General features: G+C 38.4%; 2 protein-coding genes across 3 annotated transcripts in view; both read right to left on the bottom strand.

Moving 5' to 3' along the window:
- pld2 (phospholipase D2) overlaps window positions 1-11,792 on the bottom strand; it is a 22,915-nt gene extending 11,123 nt beyond the window's left edge. The window contains exons 1-14 of the mRNA XM_017308736.1: window positions 11,508-11,792; window positions 7,570-7,729; window positions 7,339-7,466; window positions 6,254-6,396; window positions 6,005-6,098; window positions 4,787-4,852; window positions 4,540-4,598; window positions 4,214-4,459; window positions 3,975-4,118; window positions 3,796-3,879; window positions 2,078-2,156; window positions 1,855-1,965; window positions 1,556-1,765; window positions 1,298-1,445 (exon numbers count right to left, since the gene is read on the bottom strand). Coding sequence (XP_017164225.1) covers window positions 1,298-1,445; window positions 1,556-1,765; window positions 1,855-1,965; window positions 2,078-2,156; window positions 3,796-3,879; window positions 3,975-4,118; window positions 4,214-4,459; window positions 4,540-4,598; window positions 4,787-4,852; window positions 6,005-6,098; window positions 6,254-6,396; window positions 7,339-7,466; window positions 7,570-7,702 — 1,645 coding nt within the window. The 5' untranslated portion in view covers window positions 7,703-7,729; window positions 11,508-11,792. The remainder of the gene's footprint in view (window positions 1-1,297; window positions 1,446-1,555; window positions 1,766-1,854; window positions 1,966-2,077; window positions 2,157-3,795; window positions 3,880-3,974; window positions 4,119-4,213; window positions 4,460-4,539; window positions 4,599-4,786; window positions 4,853-6,004; window positions 6,099-6,253; window positions 6,397-7,338; window positions 7,467-7,569; window positions 7,730-11,507) is intronic.
- A 1,816-nt stretch (window positions 11,793-13,608) lies between these two features.
- Window positions 13,609-23,345, bottom strand: chrne (cholinergic receptor, nicotinic, epsilon). Of its 2 annotated transcripts, none has more exons than XM_008427642.2 (12): window positions 22,921-23,345; window positions 18,627-18,760; window positions 17,882-17,926; window positions 17,638-17,747; window positions 17,374-17,529; window positions 17,185-17,282; window positions 16,903-17,103; window positions 16,303-16,417; window positions 16,109-16,223; window positions 15,814-16,021; window positions 15,530-15,663; window positions 13,609-14,601 (listed from the first exon to the last, which is right to left on the bottom strand). In XM_008427642.2, the coding sequence occupies exons 1-12, from the start codon at window positions 22,985-22,987 to the stop codon at window positions 14,431-14,433; spliced, it is 1,554 nt and encodes a 517-aa protein (XP_008425864.1). In that variant the 5' UTR covers window positions 22,988-23,345; the 3' UTR covers window positions 13,609-14,430. The 2 variants fall into 2 exon arrangements, with proteins under 2 accessions (XP_008425864.1, XP_008425865.1); XM_008427643.2 differs by lacking the exon at window positions 22,921-23,345 and adding an exon at window positions 22,323-22,423.
- Between the last annotated feature and the right edge of the window lie 347 nt (window positions 23,346-23,692).

The raw sequence follows: 23,692 nt of genomic DNA, 5'->3' as shown, positions 1-23,692 counted from the left end.
CATGTGTATGTGCTCTCTCATCTTGCCCCATTCTCTCTGCTACACTACAGCTGGTTCACCACAACAGAGGCTGCCATGAACACTCAGGCTAGTTAGCATGGCTACTSATCTGATTTCCTGGAATGGCAAGTTGTTTCTCCGCCATTAGCACATTTAGCAGTGCATACACAAGGTTTATCGACAGCGCTAAGACACTCCTCCTGGCTCTGGTTGGTTGTTTTTTGACCAGGAGCGGTGGATTTGTTCAGACGGCAGTAGTAGCTCTGAGAGGAGGTGGCGGAGCTCAATCCTTTCACAAATTATCTGTCTCATATTACACTATCGCAAATATGACAAACATATTTTTGTAAAAGTTACATACTGTAGCTTCAAGGAACTAAAACWACACACTCATGTGTGACGCTGTCTTCTAGGGACTGCGATTGGTTCTCCTTCTTCTTGTTTAATGGCAGCTTAATGTAGCATCACCACCATCAACTGTTAAATAGCATAAACCAAATGTCGCCCAAAGAGACCCCTCAAATCCTACCATACAAATCGCTCCCGCTTAAAAAAATAGAATAAGACCTGGTAGCTTTTACTTCCTGAGTCTTCCTGTAAAATATCAGTGAGGTCTAGTTTGATTGGTTGATAACACGAAACAAAATAAGACATACTCACAAGGAAAAGCAAATATTCCAGCAAGTAATCAGTTGATAGAAATGAACTGATAATTGGATCTAGACTGGATTAAGAAAAGTGTGTCATGATGATGTACCCTATGCAAAACTGAACTAATTGCCAAACAGCCTCAACATGTTTGATTGCACCTTGTTTACATCTTCATCATTATTGTGATTTGTCACAGCTTCTCGCCATGCTGGTCATTTTACTGAGCCACCTATTTGATTTTAATGTGGACGCTCACTTGTCAGCAATTCATGGTGCTTAATCTGGCAAAACRACCAACCTGAAATGGAGAGTAACGAAAAATCCAAACAGGACAGAGGAACACAGCTCAACTCTATACATTTTAAGAAGAACRTCTCTCCTTTGTGTCGCTCTTTCTGGTACCTTCCCGTGCTTTTAGTCGTCTACCTGTCATGTGTAAGGTGCTTTAACAAAGTTTTAACTCAAGAGGGTGTCTGCAATGTAATTTCTTTACCATTATTAATTTATTTTTCAGTTGAAATATWCAGAATCTGCCACATTAACAGTGGAAAAGGTGTCTTGTTCTTACATCACAAGAGAATTTAATAAATTGAGTAAACGTTTTTAGATCTAACCTTCCATATATAGTGAAAGAGGTTTTCAGTACCTTCAAAAGGCCTGTCCAGCAGGGTCCAGTCTTTCTTGATGAAGTTGCTGTAGTCCTTGCCAAGCCACAGTTTAGTGTTACCAGCCAGGTTAGTTGGATTCTGTTTTRTTTGGTTACCTGCATTCTGGCCATCAGCCACACCATTGTCCTGTTTAGCAGAGTCACTATTTTAGGACACTGCCTATGCACTAATACACAAATTACGGTAAACAAATGTACGGCACACCAATTAACAGCCCCAACAGGGCACATGCTTACAGTTGCATCTTTGTTTGAATGCTCCCCCGTGTCCCCGTTTAGCATTTCTGCCTGACCCAGGTCGGCCAGCCGATACTCTCTGTCGTCCCATCTCCCAAACGCCAGGTCGAGTCCCCCAACAAACGCCACCGTCTGGTCGATGGCAACCATCTTCTCATGGTGAGCCCACAAGACCACCGCAGATGAAACGTGGTCTGGATGTCGCATCACCTGACGGATTAYAGGAGATCTAACTGTTAGTCGAGCACAGCAAACAAATGTAACTCTGCAAAGCAGTTTAACCCCAAAAGACCACAGACCTTGATGTTTGGGTGCATGTTCATCAGACTCCGTTTGCTGTAGTCGCTATTGATGCCAAGTGCCATCTCCACCTCCTTGTAAAGCAGGACACAAACCTTGACTCCTTGTTCCTACAGATAAAAGAGGCGATATGGTTTTGAAACAAAAACAGCTGAGTTTAAAATAATAATAATAAAAWTTTTTWWAAAATTTGTGTTTCATTAAAAGAGAACRAATCCCTACTGCTTTCCGTTTCAGTATCTCATCCAGTCTCCAGCAGTTGTCAGTGGCAGGTCTCTTTAGGAAAATTTCCGGGCTCAGCCTGATAAGAGATTAAAAATCAGAAAAAATWATTCTGTATGCTAATGACCTTGGAAATGTAACTTTTATAATACAGTGCCTACCAAACGCACTTWGAACTTTTCTTCTTTTTATCATGTGACAACTGAAAACCTTAAGGTATTCTACTGGAAATCTTTAAGTGGAAAACCACATGAGGCTGTGCTTAACTGCAAAGTAAAAGAAAGGATTCTGGTTTTGTATATTWAAAAAAAGAAAAAAAAGGGTGGTGTCAGTACAGAGCTATGCTGATGTTATGGCAACAGAGTAGCCATATCAGCAGATTCTGCTGTCCTTCTGCTGGCTCAACAGGAAGTAACACTTTCAAAATAAAAACCTGAATTTCACAATAAAGCTAACCTAACCTGACATTAACCTTACTGAGAATGACAAACTATATGATCTTATTATTCCTTATTTATGACTCCAACACCTGAGTCAGTATCTTTGTGGAACCACATTTTGATGCTGAACTACAGCTACAAGCATATAGGGGTATGTTGGTACTAGTGTTTCACATCCAAAGAACTTTCTCTGTTGATTTTCAACATTTCATAACCTCACTCATGCACTTAAAGTTTCAGCTGTTGGAGATTTAGAAATAGATCTAGGTTTAGACTCTGACTTGATCACTCTTACACATGATTKTAATCTAAACCACCTTAGGAAGGTGAACTTCTGCACCAGGCTCAAGTCTTTCATAGCCTCTAGGAGGTTTTGTCTCTGAATTGGCCTGTTTTGAGCTCCATCCATCACTCCATCAACACATTCCCTGTTCCTGCCACTTGCATGTTTCATCCTAGAGAGAGTTTGTTCAGAGTGGTGAGCAGTGTTAGTTTTATTCTTATATGACTGAAGGACCTTCTTCCATTTGTCACTACATGGCAAGTGGCAAACTGCCAGCAAAACTTCTAATGGTTTTCTTTCAGCAATGGGCTTTTTCGCTGAACTCTATTACAAAAATGTCTGATTTGTGACCAAACTAATAGCTGTCTTGTCAACAAATATTCCTACCTGAGTTGTAAATATTTGCATCTCCTACATTTATTCTGTCATTTTAGATGGATGGTTATCATAGGTCCCCATGGGTACCTCTTTAAATAATACTCTCCATGCCTGGCCTGTCAGCTTAGGGTGGAGGTGTCAATAAATTAGCAGTTGCGTCGTATTTTATTTATTCTTATTTTCTTATTTATATGATGACAGATGCTATACCTGCTTTTTCATRCTGCTTTTTTATGTTTTGCTGGGGCTACACACACTGATACCAAAGGGCARTTTATCCTAATCAATACCTTAGCAGTGGGAAAATATCAAAGTCCAATTAGTGAACAGGGACGACATGCAGAAAGAGCCCTGGTCAAGACTTTGTTTACTAACTAGCAATTCAATTAACTTTACTTAGAGGTATCAGGGTATAGAGGAAATATTTTTGCTTTATCACATAAAATATATACATATAAAAAAAAACATCTATCACTTTCTGTCCTCTTCACAGCTTTGCACTATGCTGGGTTAGTCCACAACACCAAATCCCAATAAAACAAGAGAAAGTTTGTGGTTTTAAAAATGGTCAATTTTGCACAGGTTGATGGAGTATATAAGTCTGTTTATTCTCTTACCACCAATCTGTGATGAAAATCTCCTGCTTTGCTTCTTCAAGGGCATCAGCCAGGTCTGCAAAGTAATCTTTCCCATTCACATACCTTAAATGAAAGCCAGTGTACAATAATAAATAATTGAAAGGAACGACTGAAACTGACTGTGATTGTTAGAGTCATGTGTGGATCAGGAATCTGACCATTTAGTAAGAGTGTCTTCTCGCGGTGGAGCAAAGCCTTGGAAGCGGTGGACTTTCAGAAAGTCACAGGACTGAGCCAGCTGGTTGATTTCATGAGTCCACCACTGGCTTTGTCTGTAGCTTCTGCACTTGATGATCAAGTCCCTGGTTTAAAAATACAAAAAAAACGGAAGTGAAGTAAAATGAGCAAAAATGCGATAAGATATAGACATAATTTAAAAAAAGAAAAGCACACATACCGTGTGAAGTTCTTAATGCAGACTCCGTACTCTGTTCCAGTCTCTGCACTATCCACTTTCACCTCAAACTCGGGGTCAAAAAGCAGCACGAAGTTGATTTCACTGTTGTCACGGCTCATATACAAAAGGAAGGAGTCTTTGACCACCAGCCATCGGTGCGACCAGCTAAAACACACCCGATGGTGGCCGATGCAGTTCAGACCCAGAACACGATGACCACCCGACCTCTTAATGATCGGCCCCTCCCTGAAACATCACAATAAGCCTTTATCGTCCAGTCATCTCCCCAGGAGTCATTGTTTCATTCAAACATTTTCTTTACTTACAGGCCTTTTGGTCCCAGATCAGTGACAAAGGAGAGAGCACCGACGGAGAGGAATTCAAGCTGAAAAAGACAAAAGGAATGTAATCATGAAATGCGACTGTAGACTGTGTAACGTCCACTGAATACATCAGAAGAAAAGATGCTTTGGCACGACAATGGGGCGACCCGTTTTCCTGTCTGACAATCGTCAAATAAAGTCTACTAGAGGTGACAAAACTTTTAAGACAAAATATGTTTTAGAAATTTACCATGCTGCGATCATTTCTACAGAATCCGTTCTCCAGCAGATTGTTCAGGTACTCTTCAAGGTATTTCTGCGTTGAAAGGGGAGTTAGTAAAATACCAGTTGACATTTGATCAGATTATTTCCCCCACAAGAATATTTCTTTCTGTAAGAATGTATGAGAACGACATCACCTTACAATACGTAGCCAATTTAAATCTGTTTTTATATTTTGTCATGTTACGACCACCATCCTCAGTGAAATTATATTTAAATTTTATGTTCGAACTACACAAAATTCTTTGGTGTTTTTGATTCAGACCAATTTTTTCTCGTATTTTTTAAAAATGAAATCCAGTGCAGCCTGTTGTCTTCATAATCAGCTTTATCAAAATGGTGTCAACTTGTGTGTCATCTTAGCTCAACATAAATCCAATAAATATCTGTCTTTGAGCTAAAAACTCAAAATATAAATAAAATTATGCTTAATTTAACCATAATAAACTAGAGATGTGACGTTCATGAATGATCCAATTATTTTGAGCAGCTCTTAATCACGAACAACCAGACTTGAGTAACAAGAGCAGTTTTTTTTTTTGCTTTAGTTTATTTTTTGTTTTTTTAACAAATAATAAGAAGTACACTGCAGTACTTTTTATTATTCTATTTAACTTAAATTATATTTATTTGATCAGCACATGAATCAAACAGAAGGAAGGGCTGGACGTTTAAATGTTGTCATTGCTCGCTGTTTGTTTTTCCATCACTAAAAAAATATTTTTAAGGTATTTATTAAGCCTTGTTTGCGGGATCATGCGAGTTTTGCAGCTCTAGAAAAATTGTATTTGGATGGAACAAAGGAAAAATGGCTTACTGACCCCCGGTCTATATAATCCCTACAAATATAGTGAAGCTTGTGGATGTAACATGGCAAAAATGTGACTAAAATAATCTTTTTATAGGTGTTTTTTTTTTTTGCAAGAGACTAAAGTTAAATCAAGAAGCCTTTAGAGCAGGGGTGTCCAAAGTCGGTCCTCGAGGGCCGGCATCCTGCATGTTTTAGTTCTCTCCCTGGTTTTACACACCTGGATCAAATAATGGCTCATTAGAGGCCTAAGAGGAACATAGACTTGCTGAGGAGGTTGTTACAACAACCAGGGAGAGAACTAAAACATGCAGGATGCCGGCCCTCGAGGACCGACTTTGGACACCCCTGATTTAGAGGATCCTGAATCCTGGATACCGTTTTGCTTGAGGCTCCTCTCGCGCGTTCTGTCCCATGTAGGCTGGGCATTTCCTCTGACATTTCCCTCAGCTGCTGCCTTTCCTTCTCAGCCCTTTGAAAAAAAAAAAAAAAACAGAGTTTGAATATTCAAAGTAATCTGTGCTTGAGAGATGCAATATTAAAATCTCAAAGCAGTACATCACTCAGACTTCAAACACACGTCCCCCTGAGTAAGAGGCTAATTTGCATGTCAGTCGAGACACCGACCTTCTAGTGGGTATAAAGTGAAGCATCATCTTGTGTTTGTAAAGGTCTCGGTGAAGCTCCTGAAAGTGCTTGTACTTCCGCTTTACTACCCAGTGAAAGGGTCCATGAGTTAACTTCACCGTGTACAGGTTTCGTACACGCACCTGGGGGCAGATCATTCAAATTGCATAAACCAGATTAATTAGCCATAAAATAACAAACATTAAATACCAAAGAAGGAACCAAAAAAGAGAGAACATTAATGTTTGTGTCCATAAAAATATATACATTTGTATTCAATTGTTTAGCATTTCTGATCTGCATTTTCATAAGCGCTTAAACTGTTAGCTGCTGTTTACACTACAACATGTAAACAAGACCTATACATGCAATGCCTAATTCTCTCATAGTAAAATCATGCGCATTTATTTAACACACCATATCTTATGGAGCTTAGGAGGAAAACTTTCAAGCGACTGATAACACAATAAACTTGTGTTATCAAAGCATTTTTAAGCCAAATCTGTCTAACAGCCAAAGCTTGGTTAAAATCAGGACATTAGCAGGACAGTGATCTCCACCGCAGCCACAAGTCAACAACAAAATGGCTCAGAAAGTACAGAACACATTGAAATGGTCAAGTCAAAGTTCAAACCCCTACAGTGCAGAAGAGGAAAATGCTTATGCAGAAAGTAAGGTTTGCATTACTTCAATAAACTGAAGTAATGTTATATACGTCCGATACGACAATGAGACAAAGTGTCATCCTGAAAACTTCTAGTTATTGGTGCAGCAGGTTCTTCACCTACACGTTTAATTGTGCGGGTTTTTTTTTTTAGTAGACAGAGCTTTTCCATTTTGGATGCATAATTTCTTATAAGAACCATATGCTTTTGTATCATATGAATGTACTTTTAAATAACATACAACATTCAAAAGACATTTTTATTTCAAAGTCTTCTCTGCACAATGTTTCTATCACCTTACATCCGAGTGTGATGTTAAAAATAAATGTGTATGCTTCCTTTCTGTACGTGCTGCATTTTACTGAAGAAAATACTCATTAGCTGGATACAAAAAATATATATATATATCATTATATTCACCTTTGATCGACTAGTGTGTTTCTCTGTGTTGTCCACATTGCATGTAATAGGAGTACCAGGCATTAAGTAAGGTAGATCCATTTCTTTAATTTCAGGCAGACGATGAATTATTGTAAAAGGACGGCCCTCTGGAATACAGATAATTGGAATAAAAACGTTACTAAGAGGGTTGCCATCAAGCAAAAAGCCAGCTTATACATTAGCTTTTATTTCAGGAATATTTTTCTTTACCGGTTTTTTTTAGGAGGCTGTCTAGTTCATCTAGTTTCAGGTCATAGCGGTCGTGCGAGAAGCGCCTCTTGTTGAGGCGCGGTACAGCTGAGCTCACAGCTGCAGGCTCGATCTCATCATCTGGACCAGACATGGCGCTATTGTAGAAAGGTCAAGCTCCCTTACGAGAAAGAAAGTAAATATTATCCAAAAAATTTGACATTACAGATGAAAAAGAAAGACCAAAACAAGATCAGACTCTTAATGCTGGTTAAATCTTGGAGGTCAAAGTTTCTGGTATTAAATACAGCAAATTTGTAATAAAATTGATGTCAGTTTTGATCAAAAGGATAAAAATAGTCATAGTAAAGCTGTGCAAAAAGTTGAAATGTAACCACAGATTTTCAAGCTATATGGAAAAAAAATACAGTGCAGCCCCTCCCAAACCTGTTGCTAAGCATCACCTTCCAATAATCAGTTTTCTTGTAGACATTATCAACAGACATCTTGTCTTTTTGAACGACATGTTCTCTTATGGTTTTCGTCTTGCAGAGTTTCCAAAAACAACTGGATGACCGTGCCGTGTAATGTTTGCACTCCTAGGGGGCAAGGAAGTCATATTTTCCCCAAAACTGACTAAATAAAATGAAAAACACAGATTGTATTTTTCTGTTTTCAGGCTGAAATTATGCTACTGCCATAATGAAAAAAAACCCCAAACAAACAAACAAAAAACCCACAGTTTTCACTCTCAGAAATTGTGAGGTCCTTAGGCTGGCAATTTCAGAGGCCTGGCTCATATCACAATTTGGAGGCTTCGCTAGCTGTTTCTGTTCCCCCTAAGGCAACAATCAGACCCGTGCCACAAGATTTCCAAGCAAGCACAGAATTAACACTCTGTGTCGCCAAACAAAGATGCAACACAGCCGAGTGACGCAGTGGTAATGTCTGAATAATTGGGTTAATAATCTGCAAACAGGATCACAAAGCGCATATAATCACAGAGGAAGGAGACAAGCAATAAGTGAAAGTAAAAATAACTCAAGAAAAACAAAACAAATCTGTATCATAATAACTGAAATGGGAGGGACTTAATTTTGAAAGCTAAAAAACGTGAAGATCTTCATACGTCTATCCAGTGAGCAACAATACGACATCTGAGACATGAAAGATGCAGCTACCAGTAAGAAAATAAGGGAGTGTGTGGGGCCTTGTATGTGGTGTGTGGGTAGATGTCTTTGAATGGCTGTTTCCAGGGAAACAGGGCAACTGGAAAGGCGGGTGTGTACATCCGTGTGTGTGTGTGTATCCAAGACAATAAAAGAGGTACTGAGAATTGCGGTTGAGATATAGCAGAATCACATCTGCAGTAAATCCAAACACTCATCCAGGAAATGTGTGATTATGTCACAGCTCTTCCATGTGAAACGAGGATAAATATTACATGTGAGAGAAAACAAAAACACAAGAGGCTGGATGGCAGACAGGAAGTGACAGTGGGAACACCATCTGCGATTGTGTGAAGCGTTTACAAGATCTGAAGAGCTACAACATGAACAGATCAGGGTTTGTTTTTTTTTTTTCAAATGATCACTTCCACTCTTGTGTAAGATAATCACAAGACCCTCATGTCACCCAGCTGATGTAATCCAATGTTTCACGGATGGGACCGTGCTTGAAAAAAGCTGCACGTTTGATTAGAATTTGTTTTCCAATTATATGTTAAATGAAAAAGAAAATGAAATGATTTTGAGGTTTTAATAATCTATTAACCAGAATGAGTCATCCACTAGCTTCTTTCAAACTAAATGTAAAATCTAATAAACATATACTTAAATATGGCATTATTAAAGTACAGCATAGCTAACTTATAAGTTAAGCATTCAACTCCTGTTCTTCCGAGTGGTCAACAGTTAATTGCATAGCGTTTTATCTAGTTCAGAGGACTCCAAAGCCCTTCACACTTCAGTTATTCACATACTGGTGGTGGTAAGCTTCATAGTAGCCCTGCTGCAGCAGTGTAACCCGGACCCGAGGAACTTCTGACCACCACCAGCAGGCACGGCAGGTGAAATGTTTTGCACAAGAACACCAACGATTGAGACAAACGGAGTGAGGGTTCGAATCTGCAACCCACCGGCTACAGGACAAACTCCTAACTCCGTCACCCCAAATTTCAAACCAAAGATGGATAAAAAAAAAGAAAAAGAAAAGTGTCCGTTTAACCACCTGGAAGCACAACGTTGAGGCAACATTACTCTATTTGAACTAAAGCGCCACATTTTTGTAATTCTCCAGTTTCTTCAGAGGCATCATGGCTGCTTTTCTGATTAACGCTGTGCTCGCCTCACCTGTCTCTTTAGTTGGACGACCGTGTCATGGTAGGTTTCCAGTTGTGCCAGCACTGAGAGACACTGAAGGCTAACCATGAATAATGATGTTTGTTCACTAATGTTCACACAGATTGTATTTTATTTACTGATCTCAGAGTAAAGACGGATGAATACATGCCACACTTTTAAGATTTATGATTGTAAATCGTTTTACAAAAATATATATCCTTTTTTTATTACAACTTTATAGTTTTGTACTACTTTGTGCTTGTTGAGCACATTAAATATTGATAATAAAAAAAAACCATAAAGGTTTGTGATTGTGATAATATGTGGAAAAGTTCCAGCAGGGTAATGTGTTGCCTTCTGATAAAAACATTACGTTTTTGGTCATGAAAATTAACAATAAACATGATTATTTATTGTTAATAATGGTTAATAGTGCAAAAGGTTGCTGGTTCAGCCCTAAACAGTGAGAGTGAGCTTTATCATCATCAGACACACTTATTACCATCTTGTCTGTTCAGTTTTTTTTCTTAGTCTCTAGAGGGAATTTCACAGGTTAAGAAACAGAAACAGAATGCCAGATCTGATTGTTCTGCATGTTTGATGAAATATTTATCTTTATAAAATCAGAAAAGATAACCTCACTAATTCAGATGAATGCACTTTTAAGCTGAAAAACGAAGCAACACGTTGACATTTTAACATATTGACCTTTCTGATACATAAAAAAAAAAAGCAGAAAATCTGGTTTCTACCACCAACCAATGCAAAGGCTGGTACACCTTGCAACATAAAAACTGGGTGTAGTCACAGGTGAAACTGAAAACACAGGACTCAGGACTCAATCAGGTTTCTCAGCTTGATGGTTAATTCTGAAATAAAGCTTTAGACACATACAAGATTATATTTCGTTGCATGTTTCATCTTCCAATCAAACATTTCAGACATGCATGTTATCTGCTATGCTGGAATATTTTAAGGGAATAATGGCAGATTTGTACTTTTAAGCCTGGACTTCTCTATCAATAGATGGAGGAAAATAAATGCCACCTAGTGGGGAAGCTAATAAACATTTATGATAAATTCCTTGACTAAAACAACAACGCAAAGTCAGATCCTACCAGGAAGCAGTTTTAAATAAACTTTGCTATATATATATATATWTTTTTTTTTTTTTTGTAACTTGTGTCCCTGTAACTTTAAAGTTTCTGACAAGAAGTGATTGAAGTTTTGATTAAGTTTTGGAATCCGTCAGAGAGTTTGGTAAAGTGCATACAAATCTGCTTGAACGATTAAATAAGCAGAATAAAATCAGCTGAGAGCGATTTAAACGTTCATATCAAGGTTATTCTGATATGAACGTGTAAAGGATGTGATCTAAGTTTCTCTCGTCTCCACCCATCCCTCTTACCACGTCTGAGTCCGCCATAAACTTCACATCCGTCTTCAAAAGCGCGTAAAAAAAAAAAGTCACGGCTTTCAACAGACAAGTACTGTATTTAGAAAACTATTTTTGCTGTCATACCCCAGCGTGTAAAAATCTGCTGTTAAGACATATCGTCACGTCACTGCGACAACGTAACGAAGCGATATATGCCGACGCCTAAAAAATATACTTACTCGTGTTTAATTACAGCCGCAGCCCAGTCCACATCCACACTCCAAACATTTGTGTCAAAATCTGCGCATTTCACACCATTATTTCATCGTTTTCCAACCAGTGTGAAAATGTCACCCTGTAGTTGAGGTGATGCACTCGTTTAGTCCCTCCCATTGGCCGAACATGGGGACAGCATGAAGGGGTGGAAATGTGATGAGAGCCCTCTGTGTAAATATTTAAAGAGCTGGTTTAGGATGGGCTTTTCTGCTTGTTCACTAAAACAAAACTCAGATCAGTTACTCGGGATGTTCGGTATTCTTGTAAGTAAGAAACAAAATAGGAATGAGGGAGATTCACTTTCCTCACGCGAGAATATTATGCTCATATATTACAGAGAGCAAGTCTAGGCCTGCCTGCTAACATGAAAAACACATTCAAGAATGTGTAGTAGTGCACATACTAGTGTCTATGAGTGCAACAACGTCAGACGAAAGAGCACGTGACTTCCGGTACGGGCTCTTTCAAAATTAAGTTCAAATTAATTTTGAACTTAATTCAACATTAAGTTCAATTTTTGAACTTAATTCAAAATTTAAGTTTTGAATTAAGTTCAAAACTTTGTTCAAAACTATATGTTTTTGAACTATATGTTCAAAAACATATAGTTGTTTTCTCTTCACAAGGATTCTGCTGCATTTCAGAACAAATGGCATCTTAAGGCAAACGTCATACAAAATTACATAATCAGATCAATCCGATTGTTGAGACAGATTCGAGGAAAGAATAATTTATCCTCACTTTTCATAAGCTGAAGTGTATGTTTTTTTTTGTTTCCTGAAAAACAGTTACAGCCTTGAAGTAACAAATACTTTATGGTCCCATTGTGAAGGTTTTCCTGTCGTCAAGAGAAAGGATGTTCCTAATTTTGATGGTGTTACACAGGCAAAAGTGGGCACCTACATTGGTTTAATATGGGATTTTAAGGGCATGTTATGGTAAAACATGACTCAGATATTTCTTAAGGTCACAAAAGTCTTAAATGTAATAATTTCTCTTTAAAATATTAATATTCAGATTATCTAATTGGGTCCTAAATTTGCATAAATAGTATTTCTTTCAGTTCAAACTAAAAGTATTTTTAATGAGGTTTTGCTCATAAGCCAAACATGTCATTTTTGGGGGGAAATATAAAGTAAATTCTGAAAATGTTTGACAATACAGAAAGATAATATTAATTAGCAGTAGATAAGGTCAACTTTGCTGTTAAAGGTGCAAACCAAAAATTTGGGATTAGAATGGGTTTACATTTTACTGTCTCACACATCATACAAAAACCCCTGTGAACTGATTTCTCCTTATCACAAGGTACAGAGGGGACAGATGGATGAAAAATGATATTTGGTTATATATAAACCTTTATGTGAGCTGAAGGATATCACTTTGGCTACCACTATTACCTTGCAGCAAGAATGTCCTTGGTTCAAGTTGCAGCCTAGAGTTTGTCTGCATGGAATTTGCATGATTTCCTGGTGCATGTTTGGGTTCTTTCCATGGGCCCCGACTTTTCCCCAAAGTCCAAAAAAAATATGACTATTTTAGTCACTCTAAGATGAGTGTGGGTTTACATTATTGCTCATGCTGCCCTGTGATGAACTGGGAATGTGTCCAGGCTGTAACCCGGTACTTGCTGGAGTGATCACTGGAGGAAGGCTGCCCCCTTGTGACCCTGCTAGGATAAGATGATATATAGGAGATAGGTAGATAGATATATCTTTATGTTAAATGTCAATGAAAAATAGCAGCTGAACTATTGACACAACGGGAAAGTCAAAAGAAATCATCCAATACATAAGGCAGGGACTTGTGGAGCTGCTGAAGTCTGGTTCATCCTTGGTAACAATTTAAGGTCAAGGAGTTTAAAAGACAATTCCACTGAATAATAAATACATTTCTGACCGATTCTTCGTCTCATTATTGTGTTATTTATCTTGCATTCATTTATCTTAATGTAGTACACATTCTCGCCACAAGACGGCGTTTTATCCCATTAAAGTTTTAACAATATGACTCGGACTATAAAGGCTTGTCCTAAGGAAAAAGTGCCAAAAAATATGTTAGTACTTAGAATCAAAACACTTTATTTTGGAATAATTTATTAAATACACAATTACAAATAATAATACAAAACCCAAATCTGGGAATTGCTATAGAATCTCTGGTTCAACCACCCAAATGCTATAAATCAGCACATCCAGTCATAGCCTCAATGTGCTTTATTTGACATGTGTGTCAACAATAAAAGTTACTTTATTTAGTTCAGTGTTACACATAAAAACATTGACAAAAAAACAAAAAAACAATGAACGCATAATATCATCATTTAATCCATCTGCCTTACACAAGGTCATTAAAACAAGAAGGCAAATAAGTGTTTTATTCTGGTTGCTCTGGGTTTTCTTAAGACAGTGAACAATTAGGCAACTTTTCCTCTTCACATATAAACAAAGCAGCTAAACCTCAGAGGGAGTCTCCTTTTACATCCGTCTTTCCGCCAGTAAAATTAAATTTGCTTAGTCAAAAGCTTTAGACTTCTCTCTTGAAATGCCTAAAGCCTAAAGGTTCTCAGTTTCGAAATGTCACGTCTTTCTCATAGACTCAAAAGTAATAAATAAAACACAAACCATATTTTGAAGGATTTTCCTGAGCAGTATTATGATTTAGAACATAGCTTTGTTGAATCACCAAAGAAAGAACATGCCAAAATTTAAAAGTAAATTAAATCCTCAGCTGCTTCGCAGATGATCAGTGTGATTTTTGACACAGATCTATCCAACCTGACTTAACCCTAAAGGCTCGGACTTCACAAGCCGTGCTGCTAACTTACAGCATGAGGAAAAGTGAACTTTGTAAATAAATGCTCCAAGAGCAAGCAACAGTTTGTTTTTAAGAAACTGGAGCATATTTCTTGTTCTCTCCAGGAAATGGCAATTCTGGCGCTTGGTTGAAGTGCCCAGTAAGGAAAATCCCCACGGTGCCTACAGTGAAGAGGAAAATGGCAGCCCAGAAACACACCTTGTCGATCATCTTTCCTATCAAAACCCAGCTTTCAATTTCCTGTGAATAGAATAGAAACAGCATTTATTGTTCCAGAAGGGAAATTCAAGTGTAACAGAATAACACAGCAACAACCTTAATGGGTTTTATTTGAATTGTTGTTTTTTTAATGCACTAACACAAAGCAGGACAAAACTGACGTTGCAAAGCAGAAGGAAAAAGGAACTTTGGGTAACACTTTATTTGAAGGGGTGTGCATAAGACTGACATAACACTGTCATGAACATGAACGAGTCCTTATGAATGTCTATGACAGTTGTCATGAAGTGTCATTCAGTAAATTATGACACTGTTAATGTTGCTGTAAAAGTTGCATTAAAAGTGCCAACTTTGCATGATTTTGTAAAAAATGACAATTTAATGTAACGTTGGCACTTTTTCCTGGACTTTCAATGCAACTTTTAGTGCAACTTTGCATTAAAAGTGTCATTATTTACCGAATGACACTACATGACAACTGTCATAGACATTCATAAGGACTCGTTCATGTTCATGACAGTGTCATGTCAGTCTTATTCACACCCCATCAAATAAAGTGTTACCGAACTTTGTTTTAAAAATTTTACGGAAAACATAACTATTTATATTCAGCCTCCATTGCCCATGAATAAAATCCAAACTACGATTAGTAAATAGGATTCTCCTGAGTGAGAGTTTGATAGAGAAAATCAGAGAGAAAAAAACAAACATAATGAAGACCAAGAAACACAGCAGAGAGGTTAGAGGTAATATTTCTGCTACTACAGATCAGATAGCATCAGATATCCATAAAATGAAATGATGAAACCAGAAAACCCCAGTAAAATATACATTGAAGATTATAAGATGACAAAGACAGCTTAAGAAGTAAATATACTTTTGGAAGGCACATCATATTTGTTTAAAGCAGAACAAAATTAATCTCCAAACTTAAAAATGCAATACTCACAGATCCAATGTCATTCTGTTGTCTTTTGCTTTCAGCAATGAAGTTGCAGGCATCCACACACTGCTTAATCTCAGGTGCCGCCTGCGCTAAACTCTTGTACAAGTTTGCAGTGCTGCTCACATCTATATTATTTACTACAGAGATTGAGAAGATAACAGTTAGAAGCAGAGTAACTCCACCAGTAGAAACAAATAATACTTTGGGGTCAACAGCATCAGCACAGGGGGAGGGATTCTTCTAATTGGAGTACATGGCAAACTTTATCAATTAAAAATCACTCTCACCAATTGATCGAGTGAGGCCATGTCTCTCTCTTTGTTTGTCGAACATCATTTCACTCCGAGGTTGCTTCAACACATATTCCTCTGCCCTCTGCATGAGGCCGAAAGAGCTGCGCCGCCTCTCCTTCAACCCGTTCATCTCTGCTGTCGCCTCACTGTCGTCCACCAGCGGGGACATGCCCAAGAAACGAGGCACCATTTCCAAGAACAGCTACAGGAGACGGTTTGGACAATCTTTGTTAGCTCACGAAAACGACGTCTGTTCTTCAAAACATGTCATTTCCCGCGGTGGGCTTACGTGCTTGACAGTGTGGGACATGATGTGAGTGCTGGGGCTGCGGAGAGAGTAGTTCAGCACCACAATCTGATTGGTTGCAATGAGGGTTGTGACACTCATGACAAAAATGAGGTACCTGAGAAGGACATTAGAGATGATCTGTTTTGGATTAGAGCGTAAAACGTAACCAGCAGGCGAGACTACAGATGACTCACTTTCCAATCAGAGGGACAGACAGCGATGTCTCAGGGACCTTTTGAGCAATCAGAAACAGGAAGACAGTCTGAGCCAGCAGCACAGAAATGGAGACAGTCAGTTTTTGTCCTCCAGCTGGAAGGAAACGGCAAAAAAAACATCTAAAAATATAATCATTGGACAATAATAGCAACACATAGAGAGGGCAGCAGCATTTTGGAATTTTTATTATTTTGCTGTCAAATTAAAATGCAGGACATTAAAACTCACAAACTATTAATTAATATAATACTACATAATCAGCCACTCCAGCTCAGACAAGAAGGTAATATAGAATAACGTTTGCGTCACTTGATTTGGGCATAATGAGATTAGCGTCAAACATAACAAGATCTCCTTATTTACAACTTTAAGGTCAACTCCCCTTTGTGTCCACATCTATTAAAAACAATGAAAAACTAGTTGAGGAGGAAACTAAATTAGATGAATGAGTTCTATTTTTGATATGATTCTCATCCGCCCTCTTTCTAATGCTGCCCTGGACAACTACCCACCAATGTTCTGTTCTTTTTTTTTTGTTTTGTTTTTAAGGGCTGTCGATTATAGCAATTCGCACTGGCCTTGAGCAGGAAGGAAGTAGGCCAGTACAACCAGCGAGGAGATGAGAGAGCAGGGCAGGATGATGTTGATGATATAGAACAGGGGCTTCCTCTGAATCACCAGGTTGAACACGATCTCCTGATACTCCAGGTCGTCGGGGGAATACCTCGAGTTGATCATCTTCCTGGCAGGTCGGTGGACAATGGCCCACTCGCCATTCTCTGTTACGGGGACACAGAAACAGTCGGGGTAAACCTGTAGAATCTGAATGTCAGGATGCTGACAGAATGGATGTTGTGTACCTGTGAAAGCAGCTGGGTCGATATGCACCCATTCAAATATTTCATCATTTTCAGTAGCCAAGATCAAGTCCAGCTCATTGTAGCTGTATGTTTGGGATCTTGTTTGGGTTTTTGACAAGAGAAAAGAAGAAGAAAGACAGTTATAATGCAGCGTAAGGCCTGGATTCTGTGTTTTATTTTATTTTTTACCTGAACACCAGTGTGCAGTTTTGATAGTCAAATGGGAAGTAAGTAATTTCAATTGCACAGGTGCTACGATAGATAGCAGGAGGCAACCAGTACATCCAGCCATTACTGCTGATCAGGACATTTGCGTAGTAAGCTACGTCAAACTGGCCGTCAATGCTGCACAAAAAGAAGAGAAATTGGAAACAACGCTGACCTGAGGCTGCATTCTCGCTCTGCAGCAGGAGAAAATATGCAGAATTTGACACATTTTTGCAAAGCCCTCACTTGTTCTCAAGGACTATGTCAGGAAGCCAAACCGTGTTGTACGGGACGCGGATAACTTGAATGCCGTGATAATCGCTCTCGTTCCAGGCAAGGCGATAATCAGACCATTGCTGTTGATGACATTTGAGAGAAAGGTCACCAATGACGTTAAAAAACAGACACGGCTGCAGTTAAACAAGAGAAAAAAAAAGAGACATATTGCTTCCAGTAACTCAAGCCACAAATGACAAGAGAGTAAACTTACGATTTCAATCCATACATTGGTTGTTAGAGTCTCTTCCTTTTCATTCTGAAAATTCGGAGAGAGGAGCAGAAAAAGGAAAACACTGAACATCTGTTGTCTTTAAATAGAACCAATACTGTGCTAAGAAGCTTATCAGAGAGGTAAATCTTGTAGAACTATTTGTTTTCACAATTTGTAATGTCTTGTCTTGATTTTGCATGCAATTGACTACACAAAGTAGTGAATACCAGAAAGACACAACGAAGGTTTGAACTCTGCGGTTTGCTGTGAAGTCCCCATTTTGCTGCAGCGACAAATGGTTTCTAAGAGACATCGCTAAATGTCTAAAGCTCAGTAAAATGAGATGGAGAGCATTTGTGAACACAATTTCAAGGCTTGCAACATATTTTCAACAGAACTTAGGTCTGAACTTTGACTGGGCAAGAACATGACCAAACATACTCCCAAAATGTTCCTGAAGCTGTTTGTTCACTAACGTTCCCTAAAAAACCTCACAAGAGCAGGAGTATTTGTTGTCCTGGTGAAGCAGTTGACTTGATTTCATGTGAATATGAAAGCACACTATTTTTGATTTATTTAAAAAAATATATGTATATAACCTTATGTTGATCTTTCACATAAAACCTCATTTAAATACATTGAAGTCTGTGGCTGGGAAGTGGAAGTCTCTTTTTGCAATGGAGTTTGCTCTTATCTTTTATTTGTGTGGGGTTTTTTTCAACAAATGACAGCTTGCAGCTCTTACCAGTGAGATAAGGTTCGTCAGCGTCAGCTTGATCATAACCTGCACTCTCTCCCGAGGTTCAACCGCTGGACGAATGTTCTTGTTGTAGTTTTTGAACAAGTCGTAGATCAGCTTGGACTCCTCATTACAAACCACTGAAGGAATGAAACGCAGGACATAAAGAAAGACACCAGGGGAATTTTCTCCGACGATCATGACGTATTCAATAAACATGAAATCCATCCATTTTCTTTACACCCTTGTCCCTCAGTGGGGTCGGGAGAGGTGCTGGTGCCTATCTCCAGCTAACGTTCCGGGCAAGAGGCGGGGTCACCCTGGACAGGTCACCAGTCTGTCACAGGGCAACACAGAGACACACAGGATACACAACCATGCACACACACACTCACACCAATTTGGAGAGGCCAGTTAACCTGACAGTCATGTTTTTGGACTGTGGGAGGAAACCGGAGTACCCGGAGAAAACCCACTATGCACAGGGAGAACATGCAAACTCCATGCAGAAAGACCGGGGCCAGGAATCAAACCCAGAACCTTCTTGCTGCAAGGCAACAGCTCTGCGCCACTGTGCAGTCCTAAACATGAAATCAATCTGCTAAATTTAATTCATAACTTTAGCCTCATTGTACATCTGTGTCTTCCAAGTGTTTGATGCCATATGCACAAACACATAATTTCCACTATCCATAGCAACCCTAAATCTGCGCTTTAAATCGGGCTTGGCTCATAAACACTAGAATTAGTTTTCACGTTTTGCAATAAAAGGTCAAAGTTACACACTACAAAACATGGAATCATGTTCTCCCTTATGAACCGGCAGCCTGGCTGCTCCTGCCAGGCGCAAATATTTAATCTACCCATGGGACAGTTTGCATAGCTGCCGCTCTGTAATGACAGCGTTGACAGCTGTTTCATTTTTTTAAATCATTAAATAAGGTTGAGCTTCATATAAGATGCATTCAGGGACAAACATAGTCAAAGTGTGAACATCTGAATATCTAAGTGCAGCAGTCTTTGAACGCCTCCAAATAAAAATAGAAAATTAGCTAAAGAACAGAAATCTGTGAATTCGGTTTGATCTGCAGTAATAGAAATAACATTGCACCGCACATCCGTTTGAAACAATGCTGTTGACTTCAGCGTATGACTATTTGAGCTGAACAGTATGTACTTATCTTCTAAATACAGCTCACTCAATCAGCTCGAGTGCATACAAGGTTTAGTTAGTATGTAATGTCAACGCTTTGACCTCTCTTCACTTCCTGCTGCTGATCCCTAAATCATCTTGAAGGCAAGCGTAGAGAAAAGAACAGAGGATGGCAGGAGGGTGCATCAAAACTTTGACAAACAAAACCTGCAACAGGATCTTTTATGCATTGTGACACGAAGGCAGAGAGCATCTTGTGTCAGAGCAACATGACTGTACAGGTACATATTACATCATCACGGTTTCAGCTTTGTAAATAACTGACCCTACTGCCGAGCTGATTACTGGCAAACAGCACAGAAATATACATTCAGGTCAATGACAATGTATAAAAATGCATTTACAATGCATGATGCAATTCTGACCAGGTTAAAAAGTGAAAACCGAAATTCAGAAATACAAACAAACAAACAAACAAACAAAAATGAATTACTCATTCGTATCTCTACCTGCCCTGCTTTGATTTGTCATCCTCATTTAGGAGCATGTCTTTAAAAGATTTAAGGAGTTATTTATTATTTCAGTAAAGGTATATTTAGATGTGTGACATTGCTGGTGTCACCTGTGATGTGCAACTTTTTAGAGCAGTTGCAAAATCTCAACCAATGTTTTATAAAATATTTGGGACATATTTCAGAAAGTCCATTCTGAAAACCCCAGTTTGCAGGAACACATGTGGTCTTTCACATGAAAACTGCTTTCTTCCCAAGGTCAAACAAAAGAGCCGGTGGATCAAAAGGCTGTTCACTGATTCAGATATCTTTCTTTCTAAACTCCCCCAACAGAACATTGTGTCTTAGGAAATACATCCGGAGTGCAATAATGCATCCAGCATCCAGATGCAGCTGGTTTTGATAGAACATAATTGGGCTTTATTTCTGTTTTGCTTTTTATATTTGCGTGTCAAATATGGAATAGAAATGAAGTATGTGAAATCCTTTCTGTAGACTCCTGAAAGACCAATTGTTTTTGTTTTATTACTCTGTATTTGACCAAATAAAATCCACTGGGATCAGGAACTCAAGGTTGACCTGGGCAAGAAGGCAGCAGCAGGTAAGACGCGGCAAGTAAACAGAAATAACAGAAATAGACAGAAATATAGAAATACCAACAATTTGACCACAAAGGGCAGTAGTAAAATCAAATTTTAAAACAGTGGCAATTTAAGATTTAAAACACATATCCGTGGTAGGTAAATGTTTGATTAATTATCTTTAATTAATTTGCGAATGTGATTTTTAAAAATATATTTATAAAACATTACTTACAGTTTACAAAATCTGTATTATTATTCTTGTTTTATCTCGTGTTTCAGATCATTTTAAATAGGTTGAATGATTACATTAATAATTAGTTCTGTTAGTTTTCATTGACTGAAGTGAACTCATTTTAGTGATGAGTAAATCATAATCTGAAAATTATACAGACATCTTGTTGTATTTAAATGATTGTCAGAAAAAAATATAGTGAATTATGAAACTGTATAGTCAGATAGTTTCTGTTTTCCAGACATTTTATATAGATAAGTAAACAGAAAAAGCAGGCTCAACGATGATCTCTTTAAGAGAAAAAATCTAAACCAACCAGAAATTGTTTCCCCTGTTACAGTTATTATATCTTTACCAGTTATCAATGTTAAACTGGAGGATTTGCTTCTAAAGAGCAAAATTCATGTTTCCATCAATTATAACAAACCATCGTCACAATAACACACCGTGTTGATCTGTCATTATTCATTTTGCTGAAATGTTTTTAGTTTTGCGTCTGACGTAAAATGACAAACACCTTCTGAAAAAGTTTCCCTTTTATCCTGTCAATCCAAATACTCTTTTCCAAAAAGTCTTGAAAAGAATCAAAAATATTTAGCAAATATAAGTGGAGTATCTGTCTTTTTTTTTTGTGTCAGCATTCGTTTTCTTTGGCGTTTTCCCATGGATGCAGTTTTTGTCCATATTTCTTATTGATGAACTCTGACCTTAACTGAGACAAGTGAAGACTGTGATGTCTTCGCTTGTGATAATTTGGACACTCAAAGAAAGATTCTTATCCGTAATTTCCATTTGTGGCTCTCCTGTAGATTTAAACATGGTTCAGAAACTCTTCCAGACTGACAGACTTTAGATTTTCACAGGATGTGTTGTTTTCCGAGATCTTTTAGCCTATTTCATGTTGCCAAAGAAATTGTTTACATCAAACAGTACTTACTTGTGAAAATTAGTCAAGCTTTCAAAAACATAATGTGGTTAACCGCAGTAAATTCACTAAGAGTCAAGCACTTTTTCACAAGGGGCCAGGGTAAGTTAGGTAATTATTAACCCTTAACTGAAAGCAGAATTTTAAAACTGCTTTTTGTATTTGCCCTAGTTATCGTCGTCTGACAATGATAAAAATAACAAAACGGACAGATCAACAATCCTAACATTCCTATTTGTACAGGGTAAAAAAACTCAAAGCAGAATTCAATGAAAAACATTTGAATCATAATCTACCTTGGGATCCTGCATGTTGGGGCCTTGACTGTTTTCAGCACGATGAGTTGTGTGCTGCTGCCGATAGAATCAAAGATCCTGCACAACCACCCCACCACTGGCCCCCCAGCTTTAAATATCTGAATTCAATATCAGGCTCGTTCAAAAATTAAGAATAATGACAATCCTTCATTTTGGTAATGTTACCACACATCTGTTACAGGTATCTCTTTTCCTTTTTCCTACTCTCACATTATTCCTACTGTGATGTTTGTCATTTAAACTGTATAAACAAATTAAAAATTATACTTAAAATGACCCTTTGGAGATTAAATTCAGTTTTAAAAACAGGGACCGGGAAAAGTCCTAGTAAGCATAACAAAAACTGCATTCTTACTGAATTCCATCTCGTTTTATTTTTTGTCTTATGGGGTTGTAAATGGTTAACATGACTTATGTCTTGACCAAGGAACATTTTCTACACATAACGAATCGCTAAAAGGAAGACCTGTGGAGTTGCTCATCCTTGAACACTGATCGCCGTCCACATATAGCATCACAACTGCGCAGCATGCCAGTCACTGAAGATCAACCAAAAGTTTGTAAGCACACCACTTACCCAGGCTCGTTAGAGTCCCCAGAGCAGCGAGAAATACGAAAAATATCCCTAAACAGCGCAGAGCCATTATTTTCCCTGGAGCCCCCTAATGCATTCCACTTGACTATGTTTAAATATAAAGTGTGAGGAGGAGAAAAAGTGTGAGAGTAAAGACCGAAGGGGAAGAGCCTTAAATCCCCCCTATCAAACACCCCGACTGTTGTCCAGCCCCGCTGTCGGTCCATCTGAGGCTCGGGTTACACAGCAGCTGAAGGCACTAAACCAGGACTTCAAGTCACACTCCAGCCATCCACAATAATCATCATCAAGATCATTTAACAACTGCAGCAATGCAACCCGTCCATCCTGTGCGGTTTAGTTTCTGGAACTGCTTCCTGTCGATGTGCATATGTCCAGTTTGATTGGTGGCGTGGATTTGATTTTAACTGTTTTTGTGTGAGACTAACGAAGAGGCTCGGATTCACAGACKCCCACTGGGGTCGCAAGGAGAACAGGTGACTGRATGTGTGGGCCTGCCCCCCCTCCCACCAACTCCCCCTCTGCTATGAATGCTGGGTATTAATACATACTGCAGACTCATACCACTTCCACTGCAGGAGTCCTGCAGCAAGACAGAGACTGTGGATTACCAGTATTAATAGGACAAATAAATAAAACACCRGGGACCGAGTCTCTGATCAGCATCAAGATAAGTCAGCTAACTTTTATGTTTTCTACAACTCACTTCAAGATGGYAGACAAAATTTAACTGACATACTTCACTGTTATAATT

This window comes from Poecilia reticulata, linkage group LG14, assembly GCF_000633615.1.
Source record: "Poecilia reticulata strain Guanapo linkage group LG14, Guppy_female_1.0+MT, whole genome shotgun sequence".
NCBI classification, from domain to species: domain Eukaryota; kingdom Metazoa; phylum Chordata; class Actinopteri; order Cyprinodontiformes; family Poeciliidae; genus Poecilia; species Poecilia reticulata.
This window is presented reverse-complemented; position numbering and strand designations above follow the sequence as displayed.

What these genes read in the sequence shown, in the direction of transcription:
- chrne (XM_008427642.2), bottom strand. Translation starts at nt 22,987, where the DNA reads ATGGCTCTGCGCTGTTTAGGGATATTTTTCGTATTTCTCGCTGCTCTG. An exon ending in TCTGTCCCTCTGATTGGAAA is followed by an intron (nt 16,224 to 16,302) that starts GTGAGTCATCTG and finishes TGTCCTTCTCAG; the next exon opens with GTACCTCATTTTTGTCATGA. An exon ending in TGTCCCACACTGTCAAGCAC is followed by an intron (nt 16,022 to 16,108) that starts GTAAGCCCACCG and finishes CGTCTCCTGTAG; the next exon opens with CTGTTCTTGGAAATGGTGCC.